The sequence below is a fragment of the Oncorhynchus keta genome, chromosome 5, assembly GCF_023373465.1.
Source record: "Oncorhynchus keta strain PuntledgeMale-10-30-2019 chromosome 5, Oket_V2, whole genome shotgun sequence".
NCBI classification, from domain to species: domain Eukaryota; kingdom Metazoa; phylum Chordata; class Actinopteri; order Salmoniformes; family Salmonidae; genus Oncorhynchus; species Oncorhynchus keta.
This window is the reverse complement of record NC_068425.1, coordinates 2,767,272-2,780,902: the sequence shown is the minus strand read 5'-3', so window position 1 is coordinate 2,780,902 and position 13,631 is coordinate 2,767,272. Positions and strand designations below refer to the sequence as shown.

General features: G+C 44.1%; 1 protein-coding gene across 1 annotated transcript in view; it reads right to left on the bottom strand.

Moving 5' to 3' along the window:
* LOC118384295 (sarcoplasmic/endoplasmic reticulum calcium ATPase 1-like) overlaps nucleotides 1-12,788 on the bottom strand; it is a 29,392-nt gene extending 16,604 nt beyond the window's left edge. Inside the window, exons 1-6 of the mRNA XM_052518453.1 lie at nucleotides 12,678-12,788; nucleotides 12,326-12,462; nucleotides 10,979-10,996; nucleotides 5,666-5,748; nucleotides 3,473-3,577; nucleotides 2,955-3,093 (exon numbers count right to left, since the gene is read on the bottom strand). Of these exons, the coding sequence (XP_052374413.1) occupies nucleotides 2,955-3,093; nucleotides 3,473-3,577; nucleotides 5,666-5,748; nucleotides 10,979-10,996; nucleotides 12,326-12,443 (463 nt within the window). The 5' untranslated portion in view covers nucleotides 12,444-12,462; nucleotides 12,678-12,788. The remainder of the gene's footprint in view (nucleotides 1-2,954; nucleotides 3,094-3,472; nucleotides 3,578-5,665; nucleotides 5,749-10,978; nucleotides 10,997-12,325; nucleotides 12,463-12,677) is intronic.
* Between the last annotated feature and the right edge of the window lie 843 nt (nucleotides 12,789-13,631).

Here is a 13,631-nt window from a genome sequence, read left to right as displayed (position 1 = left end):
ACACACACACACACACACACACACACACACACACACACACACACACACACACACGCAACTCCACTTCAGAGTTCATTTCACGTATGTTCAAACATAATTGCTACACTGGAATCCACAGGCTTTATCACAATCAAGGTTTTCCCTGGTTAATATGACTTAGTCTGATTTCTGTTTTTATACGGTGTATTCTGTCCAACGCACTGCTTTTCAACACTGTCAAAATATCACCATTTCACATCTTGACTCTTCAGTATGGCAAAAATAGAGCCAGAGAGGGTGTGACAGAGAGCAGGAGAGCGAGATCATTGATCATGGAGAAAAGTCCCCTCATCCAACTAGTCTTGACTCTCGAGGCTAAGATTATTAACCCCTACCAACCCAACAAAGCCTCACGACAGCACTCACGACAGTCTGATCCAAACACATTATAACCAAACAAAAAAATGCAATTATATTACCTATTCGGAAAACACTTGTACTATTTACTTGTTGTAACGACACTGTACATAGTTAATAATATAACATTGAAACTTTTGCGTGTTTTTATTTGAACTGTTTATTTGTGATTGCCAAAGCAAGTGACATACACAATGTAAAACATTGCTTCCCATGCCAATGAAGACCCAATGAATTGAAAGTACATGCCAATTAAGAGAGTGAGAGAGAGAGCCAATGAAACCCAATGAATTGAAAGTACATGCCAATTAAGAGAGTGAGAGAGAGAGCCAATGAAGACCCAATGAATTGAAAGTACATGCCAATTAAGAGAGTGAGAGAGAGAGCCAATGAAGACCCAATGAATTGAAAGTACATGCCAATTAAGAGAGTGAGAGAGAGAGCCAATGAAGACCCAATGAATTGAAAGTACATGCCAATTAAGAGAGTGAGAGAGAGAGCCAATGAAGACCCAATGAATTGAAAGTACATGCCAATTAAGAGAGTGAGAGAGAGAGCCAATGAAGACCCAATGAATTGAAAGTACATGCCAATTAAGAGAGTGAGAGAGAGAGCCAATGAAGACCCAATGAATTGAAAGTACATGCCAATTAAGAGAGTGAGAGAGAGAGCCAATGAAGACCCAATGAATTGAAAGTACATGCCAATTAAGAGAGTGAGAGAGAGAGCCAATGAAGACCCAATGAATTGAAAGTACATGCCAATTAAGAGAGTGAGAGAGAGAGCCAATGAAGACCCAATGACTTGAAAGTACATGCCAATTAAGAGTGAGAGAGAGAGCCAATAAAGAGAGTGAGAAAGAGAGCCTGACGTGACTGACTCGTCTTAGAACTCTGGATGAGTAGCAACACTGAAAGCCGACCCCCACGGACAGACAGAACGAGAGGGAGAGAGAGACAGAGGGCGAGACGCAGCGATATGATAGCGAACAGGTGTATGGGGGAGAGAGAGGGTGTAAGAGAGTGAGATAGATAGACAGGTGTGAGTACTAAGCACACATGTTATCGCTCTCTCAAATTCAACATCAAATTCAGATTGCTTTATTGGCCTGAAATACAATTTGTAGATATTTGCCAAAGCAGTATAGTGGTACAACATTTCAGTACAATGGAATGAGGATAATGAAATCCAGTTCATTTCAGTAGTAATAATAACAGTACATCTAATCATGAATACAGGTACAACACTACTGCTGTTGTATTGTGGAATCTTATTAAATAAAAATAGGATTATAAAAAGAAAAAGAAAGAATGGCTAATAAATAAACAACTAAATGTATGGATGATGGTTTTACTGTCACTTACAGTATACACAGTGTATATAACTTTCTCTTGTTCTCTCTACACCTCCCTCTCTCTTACCCTCTGATTGCCTTAAAAGGACCCACTGTCTCAAGGACACAAGGACAGCCACCCTCCCTCCCTTCTTCACACAATGACACTTAGTCATTGTCATACTCTCTCTATCCCTCTCTCTCTCTCTCTCTCTCTCTCTCTCTCTCTTTCTTACCCTCTCAAATACGCACGGGCACACACACACACACACCACACACTCGTTCACAATGCCAAGCCACACATCTAGTACATTGGTGCAGGTCCCCGTGTGTCTCAGTTGGTAGAGCATGGCACTTGCAACGCCAGGGTTGTGGGTTCAAAAGAAAACATGTATGCACTCAATACTGTAAGACTCATTGGATAAGAGCCTCTGTAAAATGACTAAAATGTCAAATATAAATGTAATGCATTAATTATAGTGTTTGTTCTTAGGTCACCTGCTAAATTTGGAAATTGTGCCTGCAAAATGAATAACACGCCTTCAACATTAAAATGCGCCCTTATTGGTCAAATCGGCCCCTTTATCTATACTTGGATCAGATTAGCCAACCCTAAACCTAACCTTAACCATTAGAGCGATAAAGCAATCTGACCCAGGACCAGCCGTTGGTATGCATCACAGATATCAGCCTATATCCTGCATCAGTGGTTCCCAACCTTTTTCAGTTACTGTACCACCAAGTGAATTTTGCTCTGCCCTGAGTACCCCTGAAGTACCCCCTCATGTGCATTTTACCAGTAGCCCTATGGTGTCATGAGTCTTCTCACGTACCCTCAGGGGTCCTGGGGCCTACAGTACATAGTGCACTACCTTTGACCAGAGCCCTATGACTATAAAGTGAATAGAGTGCCCTTTGTGATGTGTCTGTCAACCAGTAGACTGACAATATTCACTATGGGTATTAGGCCTTGTTTGTTTAATTATTAAGACGTGATGTTCATCTGAGAGGATTTGACAGATTCAAGCACTTTGACATATTTTGTGACAAATTGTACACCGTTCGTCTCTGATAGGCCAGGTAGATTCTCTCTCGATTACATCAGATCTACATTCATTTTTAGTGGCTTGTGGGTATTGGGGCTATGGGTCAACTTGGAACTGGGCCTACAACTCTTGGGCCGGTTGGGGTAGAAGTTGCCCTTGGGCACAGATCTGAATCTTACCGGACACCTCCACCACATCTCCAGGGACGATCTCCCTGGCCTTGATCATCTGGACGTTCTTCCTGTCCGACCGGTAAACCTTCCCCATCTCAGGTTCATACTCCTTCAGAGCCTCGATGGCGCTCTCTGCATTGCGCTCCTACAGGGCAACAATAACCCCACAGAACATCAGTTCCTCCTGACCTCCCGTCCAGAAGTGTAAAGCCAGACTTATGCCAATATGGCCACCCCCTACACCCGTCACATCCACCCCCTCCCCGCTCCCTCGTCCCATAACCCCCCTATGTGTGAATCCTTGTACATAGTTTCCAAATGACCACCACAAGGCCAATATGGACCCGCTGCTTGTGGCTTGCGGTAACCCGATCGTCCCTCTGTATTTTTACTGTGGGACTGGGGGCTGCTGCATTTCCCCTTTTAACACCCCCCACCCCGCGGTTAACACATTCTGACCCTGAGCGGGTAAACTAATGCATGTGATGTATTATGTGTGTGTGTGTGTGTTTCCACTAACTGACCTGCCAGACTCCAACGATGGCATTAGCGATGAGAATGAGGAGGATGACTAAGGGTTCCACGAAGGCTGTGACTGTTTCCTCACCTTCCTCAAACAAGGCCAACACCTGAAAGCGAGAGAGAGACAGAGGGAGAGAAAGAGAATGTATGTTTATTGACAATGGAATGGAATGCATTTGTATGACACTTGACAGTATGCACCTATATCAGAATCACTTTTGTCCACTCCATGCCAGCCTTTTTTTTTGTATGCGTGTCCATGCATGTGTGATAGAGGGAGTTTTTGAGTGTGTGTTTCCTCACGTGTGTGTGTGTATGCGCCTTTCGTGTATGTGAGTGTAACGAGTTGTTGTCACTGGCCTGTTTAGGAAAGAGGCTGTGTTGACATGGACACAGATCAGTTGTGATCCACTGAAGCAGAGTGAGAAGCAATCTAACCCACAGGGAGAGACAGAAATCCCTCCATCCCTCCATTATTTTATACGTCCATCCATTATTCTTTATTGCCTATTCCTTTGTCCAAACCGTCCTCTTTTTACCTTCTTCCATCGCCTCTCCCTTCTCTACTCCGTTGTTCCTTAGTGCAACAATTGAATTCTTCCATCCTCTTTCCTTCTTTCTTTCTTTCTTTCGTTCTTTCTTTCCATCTTTCTCTTTCTTTCCATCTTTCTTTCTTTCATTCTTTCTTTCTTTCTTTCTTTCTTTCTTTCTTTCTTTCTCTTTCTTTTGCTTGTTTCTTTCTTTCTTTTCTTGTTTCTATCCATTTATTCTCTTATCCCCTCTCTTTTAAGATCTCTACATCGTTCATCCTCTCTGTCTCTCTATTCTAGAAGGTGCCGCATTGAAATCCATTGTAGCCTCCTCACACGTACCATGCTATCGTAGAAGCCTTCCATTCCAAGCAAAACTTCACTTGAAAGTACATGAGAAACATTGCAACAACAATATTGCCTATGCATTCACGCAGTATATCAACTGAATAACATGTCATTCATAAATGCATATTATAATCACTACAGTGTCTTCCTCAACCATATGCTTGCTGTATGTACCTATCATCATCGGTTTGTTTTGTCTTTGCAACAATCAATGCCATTGTGCAACACTGTCTCTCTCTTGCGTTCTCGCCGGCAATCCTTCGTTCCTTTCATCCCTGACCTTTGTGGAAGGATACAGTTTCTCGGCCTGGCTTGAGACTTTCTTAAAATAACGCGGGCCCTCGCGCCCTCTTGTCACACACATGCACGCACGCACGTACACACCATGCACACACACACACACACACACTATATCACACACACACACCATTCTTTCTAAGGCCATAATGACAGCTGGCCAGGGACAGAGCGTAGAGGGTTGGGGGGTGACAACATTGTGTCACCCCCCCCCCTACCCCCAAAACAGATTTGAAAAGAGAGAGCGAGACAGGAGGGTGGAGGGGAGACAACAGTGAAATGAAATAGTGAGAAAGAGGGATGGGGGAGGGATTCCTAGAGTGAGCGAGTGAGTGAGTAAGCGAGGGAGGGAGAGAGGGAGGACATCAATCCATGTGAAATATAACTTGACAGGTCACAGCATGTGTTCTCTGTGTGTGTGTGTGTGTGTACGCAAAGCATAATTGACCTGTGTGTGTGTACAGTATGTGTCTTTCATTGTGCAGGTATGTAACCTTGTGTGTGTGTGTGTGTGTGTTAGCTTTCAGTGTCCTCTCATGGCCTCTGCCACCATGCACAGCTGCTACGCTGAAACATTTACCCATCCTGCATTGGGGTAAGGAGAGGACGTGGAGGGAGGAAATTGACAGGAAGTGACTTCACAGTGACCTTACAGGTGCTAACACCAACAAACGCATACATACACCCAAACCCATCGACCTGTATAGACCCTAACCCACTTGTGAAGATCTGAGAAGACTCAATAGGTATTATCAATACACGAATATCTTCCCCTTGCTCTAATTACACCAATCATTGAGGAGCAGACCAGATGACATCACTTTGTCTTTATACCAATAAAGTTAGGAACAGAACATCTAAAGTCATTCACCATTCTAACGCAGCAATGAATCTAGCGACTAGGAGGTCATGTCTTTACCATGTCTTGTGTCATTACTCTGCAATCTTTCCCCTGTAACCCATAGCAATATGTTTTTGCCATAGTCGGTCAAAATCAATGACAAAATGTTGTCTACTTACAAAAGAGATGCAGGCAGCCAGCAGCAGGATTCTGACCAACAGATCCTCAAACTGCTCTACGACCAACTCCCAGATGGTCTTACCTGAGAGAGAGGAGAGAGAGAGAGAGAGAGAGAGAGGCAGATAGATAGAGAGAGGCAGATAGATAGAGAGAGGCAGATAGATAGAGAGAAAGAGAGAGGCAGATAGATAGAGAGAAAGAGAGAGGCAGATAGATAGAGAAAGAGAGAGGCAGATAGATAGAGAAAGAGAGAGGCAGATAGAGAGAGAGAGAGAGAGAGAGAGAGAGAGAGAGAGAGAGAGAGAGGCAGAGAAGAGAGAAAGAGAGAGGCAGATAGAGAGAGAGGCAGATAGAAAGAGAGGCAGATAGAGAGAGGAGAGGCAGATAGAAAGAGAGAGGCAGATAGATAGAGAGAGAAGAGAGAGGCAGATAGAAAGAGAGAGGTAGATAGAAAGAGAGAGGCAGATAGAAAGAGAGAAAGAGAGAGGCAGATAGAAAGAGAGAGGCAGATAGAAAGAGAGAGGCAGATAGAAAGAGAGGGAGAGGCAGATAGAAAGAGAGGGGCAGATAGATAGAGAGAAAGAGAGAGGCAGATAGATAGAAAGAAAGAGAGGCAGATAGAAAGAGAGAAAGAGAGAGGCAGATAGAAAGAGAGAGGCAGATAGAAAGAGAGGGGCAGATAGATAGAGAGAAAGAGAGAGGCAGATAGATAGAAAGAAAGAGAGGCAGATAGAAAGAGAGAAAGAGAGAGGCAGATAGAAAGAGAGAGGCAGATAGAAAGAGAGAGGCAGATAGAAAGAGAGAGGCAGATAGAAAGAGAGGCAGACAGATAGAAAGAGAGGGAGAGGCAGATAGAGAGAGAGAGAGGCAGATAGATAGAAAGAGAGAGGCAGATAGATAGAAAGAGGGAGAGGCAGATAGATAGATAGATAGATAGATAGATAGAGATAGATAGATAGATAGATAGATAGAAAGAGAGATGCAGATAGATAGAGAGAAAGAGAGAGGCAGATAGAAAGAGAGAAAGAGAGAGGCAGATAGATAGAAAGAGAGAGGCAGATAGATAGAAAGAGAGGGAGAGGCAGATAGAGAGAGGCAGATCGATAGATAGAAAGAGAGAGGCAGATAGATAGAGAGAAAGAGAGAGGCAGATGGAAAGAAAGAGAGGGAGAGGCAGATAGAAAGAGAGAAAGAGAGAGGCAGATAGAAAGAAAGAGGGAGAGGCAGATAGATAGATAGATAGATAGATAGATAGATAGATAGATAGAAAGAGAGAGGCAGATAGATAGAGAGAAAGAGAGAGGCAGATAGAAAGAAAGAGAGGGAGAGCAGATAGATAGATAGATAGATAGATAGATAGATAGATAGATAGATAGATAGATAGATAGAAAGAGAGAGGCAGATAGATAGAGAGAAAGAGAGGGGGGAATGAGAATAATGTCAGTGTGTGTGTGGATCTGTGTGTTGGCAGGAGTGTATTAGCACAATACAACAATAAAAATACTGGCTTCAAGACACGATTGTTTTGTGTGGCCAACATCAGTGCAAGACACTTGCCAACATCATGCAATGTGGAAACCAACAGAAATGTCCCCTAGCAGCGTGCACGCCCGGCCGATCACCTGAGGGGCTGTCTTATTCAGCCCCTCTGTTTGTGGGGCACAAAACCTTGTCACTTAAATCTCACTCGATTGATTGTTTTCACTTTACTCCTGCGATTATTTCATTCTCTTGCTTGTGCCTGTCGTCGTCGTCGTCGTCCCCCCCCCCACCCCGTTATGACCGCAGATACATTGGCTTTCCGTTGAATCTATAAGAACGCTAAAGCTTCGTCTTGACACTTACAGTACCAGTCAGAAGATTGGACACACCTACTCATTCCAGGGTTTTTCTTTATTTTGACTATTTTCTGCATTGTAGAGTAATTAGTGAAGACATCCAAACTATGAAATAACACATATGGAATCATGTAGTAATCAAAAAAGTGTTTAACAAATCTAAATATATTTTACATTTGAGATTCTTCAAAGTAGCCACCCTTTGCCTTGATGACAGCTTTGCACACTCTTGACAAAGCTAGCATCAAGCCTAAGATCACCATGCCAAAGCCAAGCGTAGACTGGAGTGGTGTAAAGCTCGCCGACATTGGACTCTGGAGCAGTGGAAACGCATTCTCTGGAGTGATGAGTCGCGCTTCACCATCTGACAGTCCAACTGAAGAATCTGGCTTTGGCGGATACCAGGAGAACGCTACTTACCCAAATGCATAGTGCCAACTATAAAGTTTGGTGGAGGAAGAATAATAGTCTGGGGCTGTTTTTCATGGTTTGGGCTCGGCCCCTTAGTTCCAATGAAGCGTATTCTTAACTCTACAGCATACAATGACATTTTAGACGATTCTGTGCTTCCAACTTTGTGGCAACAGTTTGGGGAAGGCCTTTTCCTGTTTTAGCATGATAATGCCCCTTTGCACATTTCTGTCCATACAGAAATGGTTTGTCGAGATTGATGTGGAAGAACTTGACTGACCTGCACAGCGCCCTGACCTCAACCCCATCAAACACCTTTGGGATGAATTGGAAGACCCACTGTGAGCCAGGCCTAATCGCCCAACATCAGTGCCCAACCTCGCTAACATTCTTGTGGCTGAATGGAAGCAAGTCCCCGCAGCAATGTTCCTACATCTAGTGGAAAGCCTTCCCAGAAGAGTGAATGGCTGTTATGGCAGCAAAGAAGGGACCAACTCCATATTAACGCCCATGATTTTGGCATGAGATGTTCAACGAGCAGGTGTCTACATACTTTTGATCATGTGGTGCATGTCTGGTCTCACAAACAATGTAAAGTAGGTGTAATCCAGAGCCAAGCGTGTTGATTTATAATCCAAGGGTATCCTGCTATTGATACACTTGTTGATTTATAATCCAAGGGTATCCTGCTATTGATACACTTGTTGATTTATGCTAAATAAAGTGACAACAACAGTAATTAATGAAGGGGCCTCCTGAGTGGTGCAGTGGTCTAAGGCACTGCATCGCAGTGCTAGCTGTGCCACTAGAGATTCTGGGTTCGAGTCCAGGCTCTGTCGCAGCCGGCCACGACCGGGAGGCCCATGGGGCGGCGCATAATTGGCCCAGCGTCATCCGGGCTAGGGAGGGTTTGGCCGGCAGGGATATCCTTGACTCATCGCACACTAGCGACTCCTGTGGCGGGCTGGACGCAGTGCACGCTGACATGGTCGCCAGGTGTACGGTGTTTCCTCCGACACATTGGTGCGGCTGGCTTCCGGGTTGGATGGGCATTGTGTCAAAAAGCAGTGCTGCTTGGTTGTGTTGTGTTTCGGAGGACGCATGGCTCGATGAGCGATGAGACAAGACTGTAACTACTACCAATTGGATACCACGAAAAATAGGAGTGAATTTTTTATATTTTTAAATCAAATAAAATAACTGTAATTAATGAGGCAGTCGAGACAGCGCAGGTGAATGCAAATAGGGTAGACAGTGCAAGTGTTTGGTTGTTACAGCCCTGTCTCTCTCCTTTATGTTAATGTGTAGTATATGCAAATACATGCATACATGCAAATATATGCAAAGTAGGCACATATACGTTCCCTTATTTTAACACACAAACAAATAGCTGATATAATTAGAAAATGTATATATATGAGTGCATCCCACCCCCACCCCCCCCCCGCCGCCCCCCAAATATTGGGACATTCTACAATAAATTGAATATCTAAATTCGCACCTAAATTCCTGGCCTCCGTTCATTATTTGTCCGTGGCAGTAAAATGTTTCATGTGCTACAATTCAGTCAATATCTGGTTTGCAGTGTCTTCATCCATTGTCCAACTGTTGCATTTATTAGAATTGTTTTTAAAACTTTTTAACAATTTCGATGACCATGTCTCTATTGCATCACGATGATATAGTACTGTCAGATGTGAGAATCATAACCGTCACAGGGAGGAATAGTCAGTGTGATAATAATCTCTCATGGGTAGACACACCATTATTTTTATTTCTACTTTGCACATTCTTCCATTGCAAAACTACCATTCCAGTGTTTTACTTGCTATACTGTATTTACTTTGCCACCATGGCCTTTTTTGCCTTTACCTCCCTTCTCACCTCATTTGCTCACATCGTATATAGACTTGTTTATACTGTATTATTGACTGTATGTTTGTTTTACTCCATGTGTAACTCTGTGTCGTTGTATCTGTCGAACTGCTTTGCTTTATCTTGGCCAGGTCGCAATTGTAAATGAGAACTTGTTCTCAACTTGCCTACCTGGTTAAATAAAGGTGAAATATATATATATATTTTTTTTAAACACGCAACACAACTGAAAGGTTCCCACTAGATAACACAGCCACAGAGTCAAAACTGGGTATATCATAAAAATGTATCAAAGCAAAAATGACATTTTTGGCCTTAATTTAAGGTTAGGAATAGGCATAAAGTTAGAAGTGTGGTTAAGATTAACGTTAAGTTTAGGGTTAGGTTTAAAACACAGGAGGCTGCTGAGGGGAGGAAGGCTCATAATAATGGCTGGAATGGAGTGAATGAAATGGTATCAAAAACATGGAAATTGTGTGCTTGATGTGTCCAATACCATTCCATTTATTCTGTTCCAGCCATCACTATGAGGCGGTTTTCCCCAATTTGAGGTGCTACCGGCCACCTCTGGTTTAAAATCCAATTTTTAGAAGAGAAATTGTAGAAATAGGTGGAGTTTATGACTTTGTGACTGTGTTAACGAGCGATAACCCAACTTAAGTGTTTACTTCTGTGTTTTTGAGGTTTTGTGGGACAGATGGGATGGGTATGTAAGGACACAGATCTCTGCATAGGAAGATCCTTTTCTTTCAGGGTTATGAGAAGTTTGACAAGAAGCGTAATCCCATTCACATCCTCCCCTTCCTTCTCCCTGAAGTGTGTAGCCACTCCCTGTCAAGCATCGGATTGGATAAGAAATATGGCTACTCTACACCAACCAATCCAGTGATTTTAAACTCTACAGGGGGCATATACAGAGACAAATGGGTGAACCGGAATGTCTGGAGGGTTTGTGATGACAGATGTCACGATGGCACGACTGACAGGAAGTCCATCATCCCAGACAGGAAGCAGAGCAACAGGTGTGTATGTGTGACTGCAAATGTGTGTGACATGGTGGCAAGAAATAAAGAGGTTGTGTGACTGATGGGATGTGTAACCTCCCGGACATTGGGACAGAAATAGGAGAGTGTGTGCAGACCGACCACAGACAGGTGTGTGAGGGGCAAAGATAGTTTGGGAACTCACCAATCTCAGCTGGCAGCTCTGTAAAAGGGGAAAGCGAGAGACGGGAGATTATTACCATAGCATTGCTAATTGAGATCAGCATTAGGCCTGCTACCTCTAACTTTGATAGCAGAAATGCTAATTATGCACTGTTTCAACGTAAAGGACCAGATGTACGAAGCCTTTGTTTCCACCCGTTTCACGGTCAGGTCAGGTCACTGAAAATACAGGCGCAAACTTGTGCACTTGATACAAATGCCTATAGTTAATTAGCTAAAAACCTTCACTTAGCTCATGTCATCCACCTTTTGATTGATAACCTACGTCAGGACTGAAATCTCTCTGAACTCATTTCAAACCTTCAAATAATGCAAAAACAAAAACATGAACAAACTGGTATTGCACAACTGTGATTCTACTTTATTTCTAAAGGATCGAACTAAGTGGTTTTTTTTTTAGCAAACGTTTGCAAACGAGTGTTAGGGCCTTGGTTTGTCCCAGGTCGGCCCGTCAGTAGCCATAGCAAACCTCTGTCCTTCTCACTGACCTCTGATTGGTTAGCCAATCAGAGCCTTGAGTCTGTCGTTGCTTTTCATTGGCTGGATGAGACAATGACTATACCAATGCGTCATATCATGATTTAAGCACGGATGACCAAGAAGAAACATTTTTGTAAAAAAATATCATAAGCTTCCAAACTTGACTTTTGCCTCTGTATATCAAGTCTGATGCTTAGCCCCTCAATGTTATTATCAAGTGTGCTAACTGCAAATACACTAAAATAAAAGGACTGATACAACAGTTATGCAAGTAGAAGTTGTCATGAACTTCTGGAATCCAACCAACCACGATAGAGAGCTTGTACTGGACTGATCACAAACTACACTACCCAAGCATCCTTTGGTGCCGCTGACCTTCAAATGGCATCTGCCGCACCATCACAAGGTCACGTGAACCATTTTGGTTGCCGTGTGCCAATGTGTCAGTCAGCCAGCCAGCCAACGGCCAATCACAAGGAGTCAACATCCGACCTTCCCCTCTTCATAACCAAAACAAAGACTAACTAATGTCCAAGCCAGTGGAACACCTGTTGCTGTCTGTCTGTATGTATGTATGCCTGTCTGTCTATCCCTCCATTGCATTCATCCTTTCCACAGCATTTAGGACCAATGAACCCCATTTTGGGTCTGAACCTCTACACCCAACCAGATCCTCCTCCTTTTTCTCCTCCTCTTCCTCCTCCTCACCATCATCTTTCCAACAAGCCCTATCCCTCCTCTTATCTATCTCCATGTACCTCTGTCCATCCCTTGGTTTCTCTATTCTTTTCCATCCATCCATCCATCCATCTCAGTCTCTCTTTCTCACCATTGTGACCATATCTGGCCAGGTTCTTCTTGAACTGTTCTGGTGTGAGGCCGGTGGTCTGGTCGACACCAAAGTATGACACGACCTCTTCCGGCTCTTTTGCGTGTGCATTCTCCATCCTCACCAAACAGGAGACGCTTCAGAAGAAGAGAACAAAACAAAGACACGTTTAGGACACGTCTGTCCGGTAATGCGTGGCTTGGCGCAGTCGGTAGTTCTCCAGTTATGAGGTTTTACAACCAGATAAATGATTTGTTACCCATCACTCTATAAAAGTGTGGGATTGGGATAAAAACTGTCAACCCCCTTCGTACTCTCTCTCCCCTCTCTCTCTCACAACCCTCTCTCTCACCTCTCTGGCAAACTGGAGCCCTGGACTGACAGAAAGTGCAACCTGGCACAGGCTCATGAAAAGTTTTATACAGACACAAAAGTGGTGCGATTGGTGCTCTCTCACCATGCGCCTGCACTTCATTGGCTGAGGGGAGCAAAAGTGGGTGGGCCGGGAGGGTCCTGGGGGTCACACGTGGAAGAATTGGTCACCAACTGCAGAGGGGGTCCGTTGTCTGCCGTCAAACTGAAAATAAGATATGTTTTTGGATCGAGCATGGTCAGTAGAACAGGGAGGGGGAGATAGGGGCAGGGGTGCTTTGAATGAGAGGTAGGGGGCTTTGAATGATGGGTCCAGTGTGGCAGATAGAACAAAGGGGGGGGGGGGTACAGAGAGAGAGAGGTAGATAGAGATAAAGAGAGAGAGAGGATGGGGGACAGAGAGAGGCAGATAGAGAGAGAGGCAGGTAGAGAGAGGGGGGACAGAGAGAGAGGCAGATGGAGAGAGAGAGGGGACAAAGTGAGAAGCAGATAGAGATGAAGAGAGAGAGGGGACAGAGAGAGATAAAGAGAGGGGGAGGGCAGCAGAGAGAGAGAGGGGGTAGAGAGCGAGGCAGATAGAGAGAGTGAGGGGGGACAGAGAGAGGGAACAAAGTGAGAAGCAGATAGAGATGAAGAGAGAGAGGGGGACAGAGAGAGAGGCAGATAGAGAGGAGGGACAGATAGTGAGGCAGATAAAGAAATAGAGGGGGGACAGAGAGCGAGGCAGATAGAGTTAAAGAGAGAGCGGGGGGGACAGAGAGAGAGAGGGGGGGGGGGTACAGAGAGAGAGGCAAATAGAGAGTACAGTGACAGAGACATAGAGTTCTACGCTTCCTTAATAAGCACAACGTCTTGAGTAAAAACCAAATTGGATTTATACCAAACCATCGCACAAACGATCATATTTCCACCCTAAACATCCTGATAGAATAAC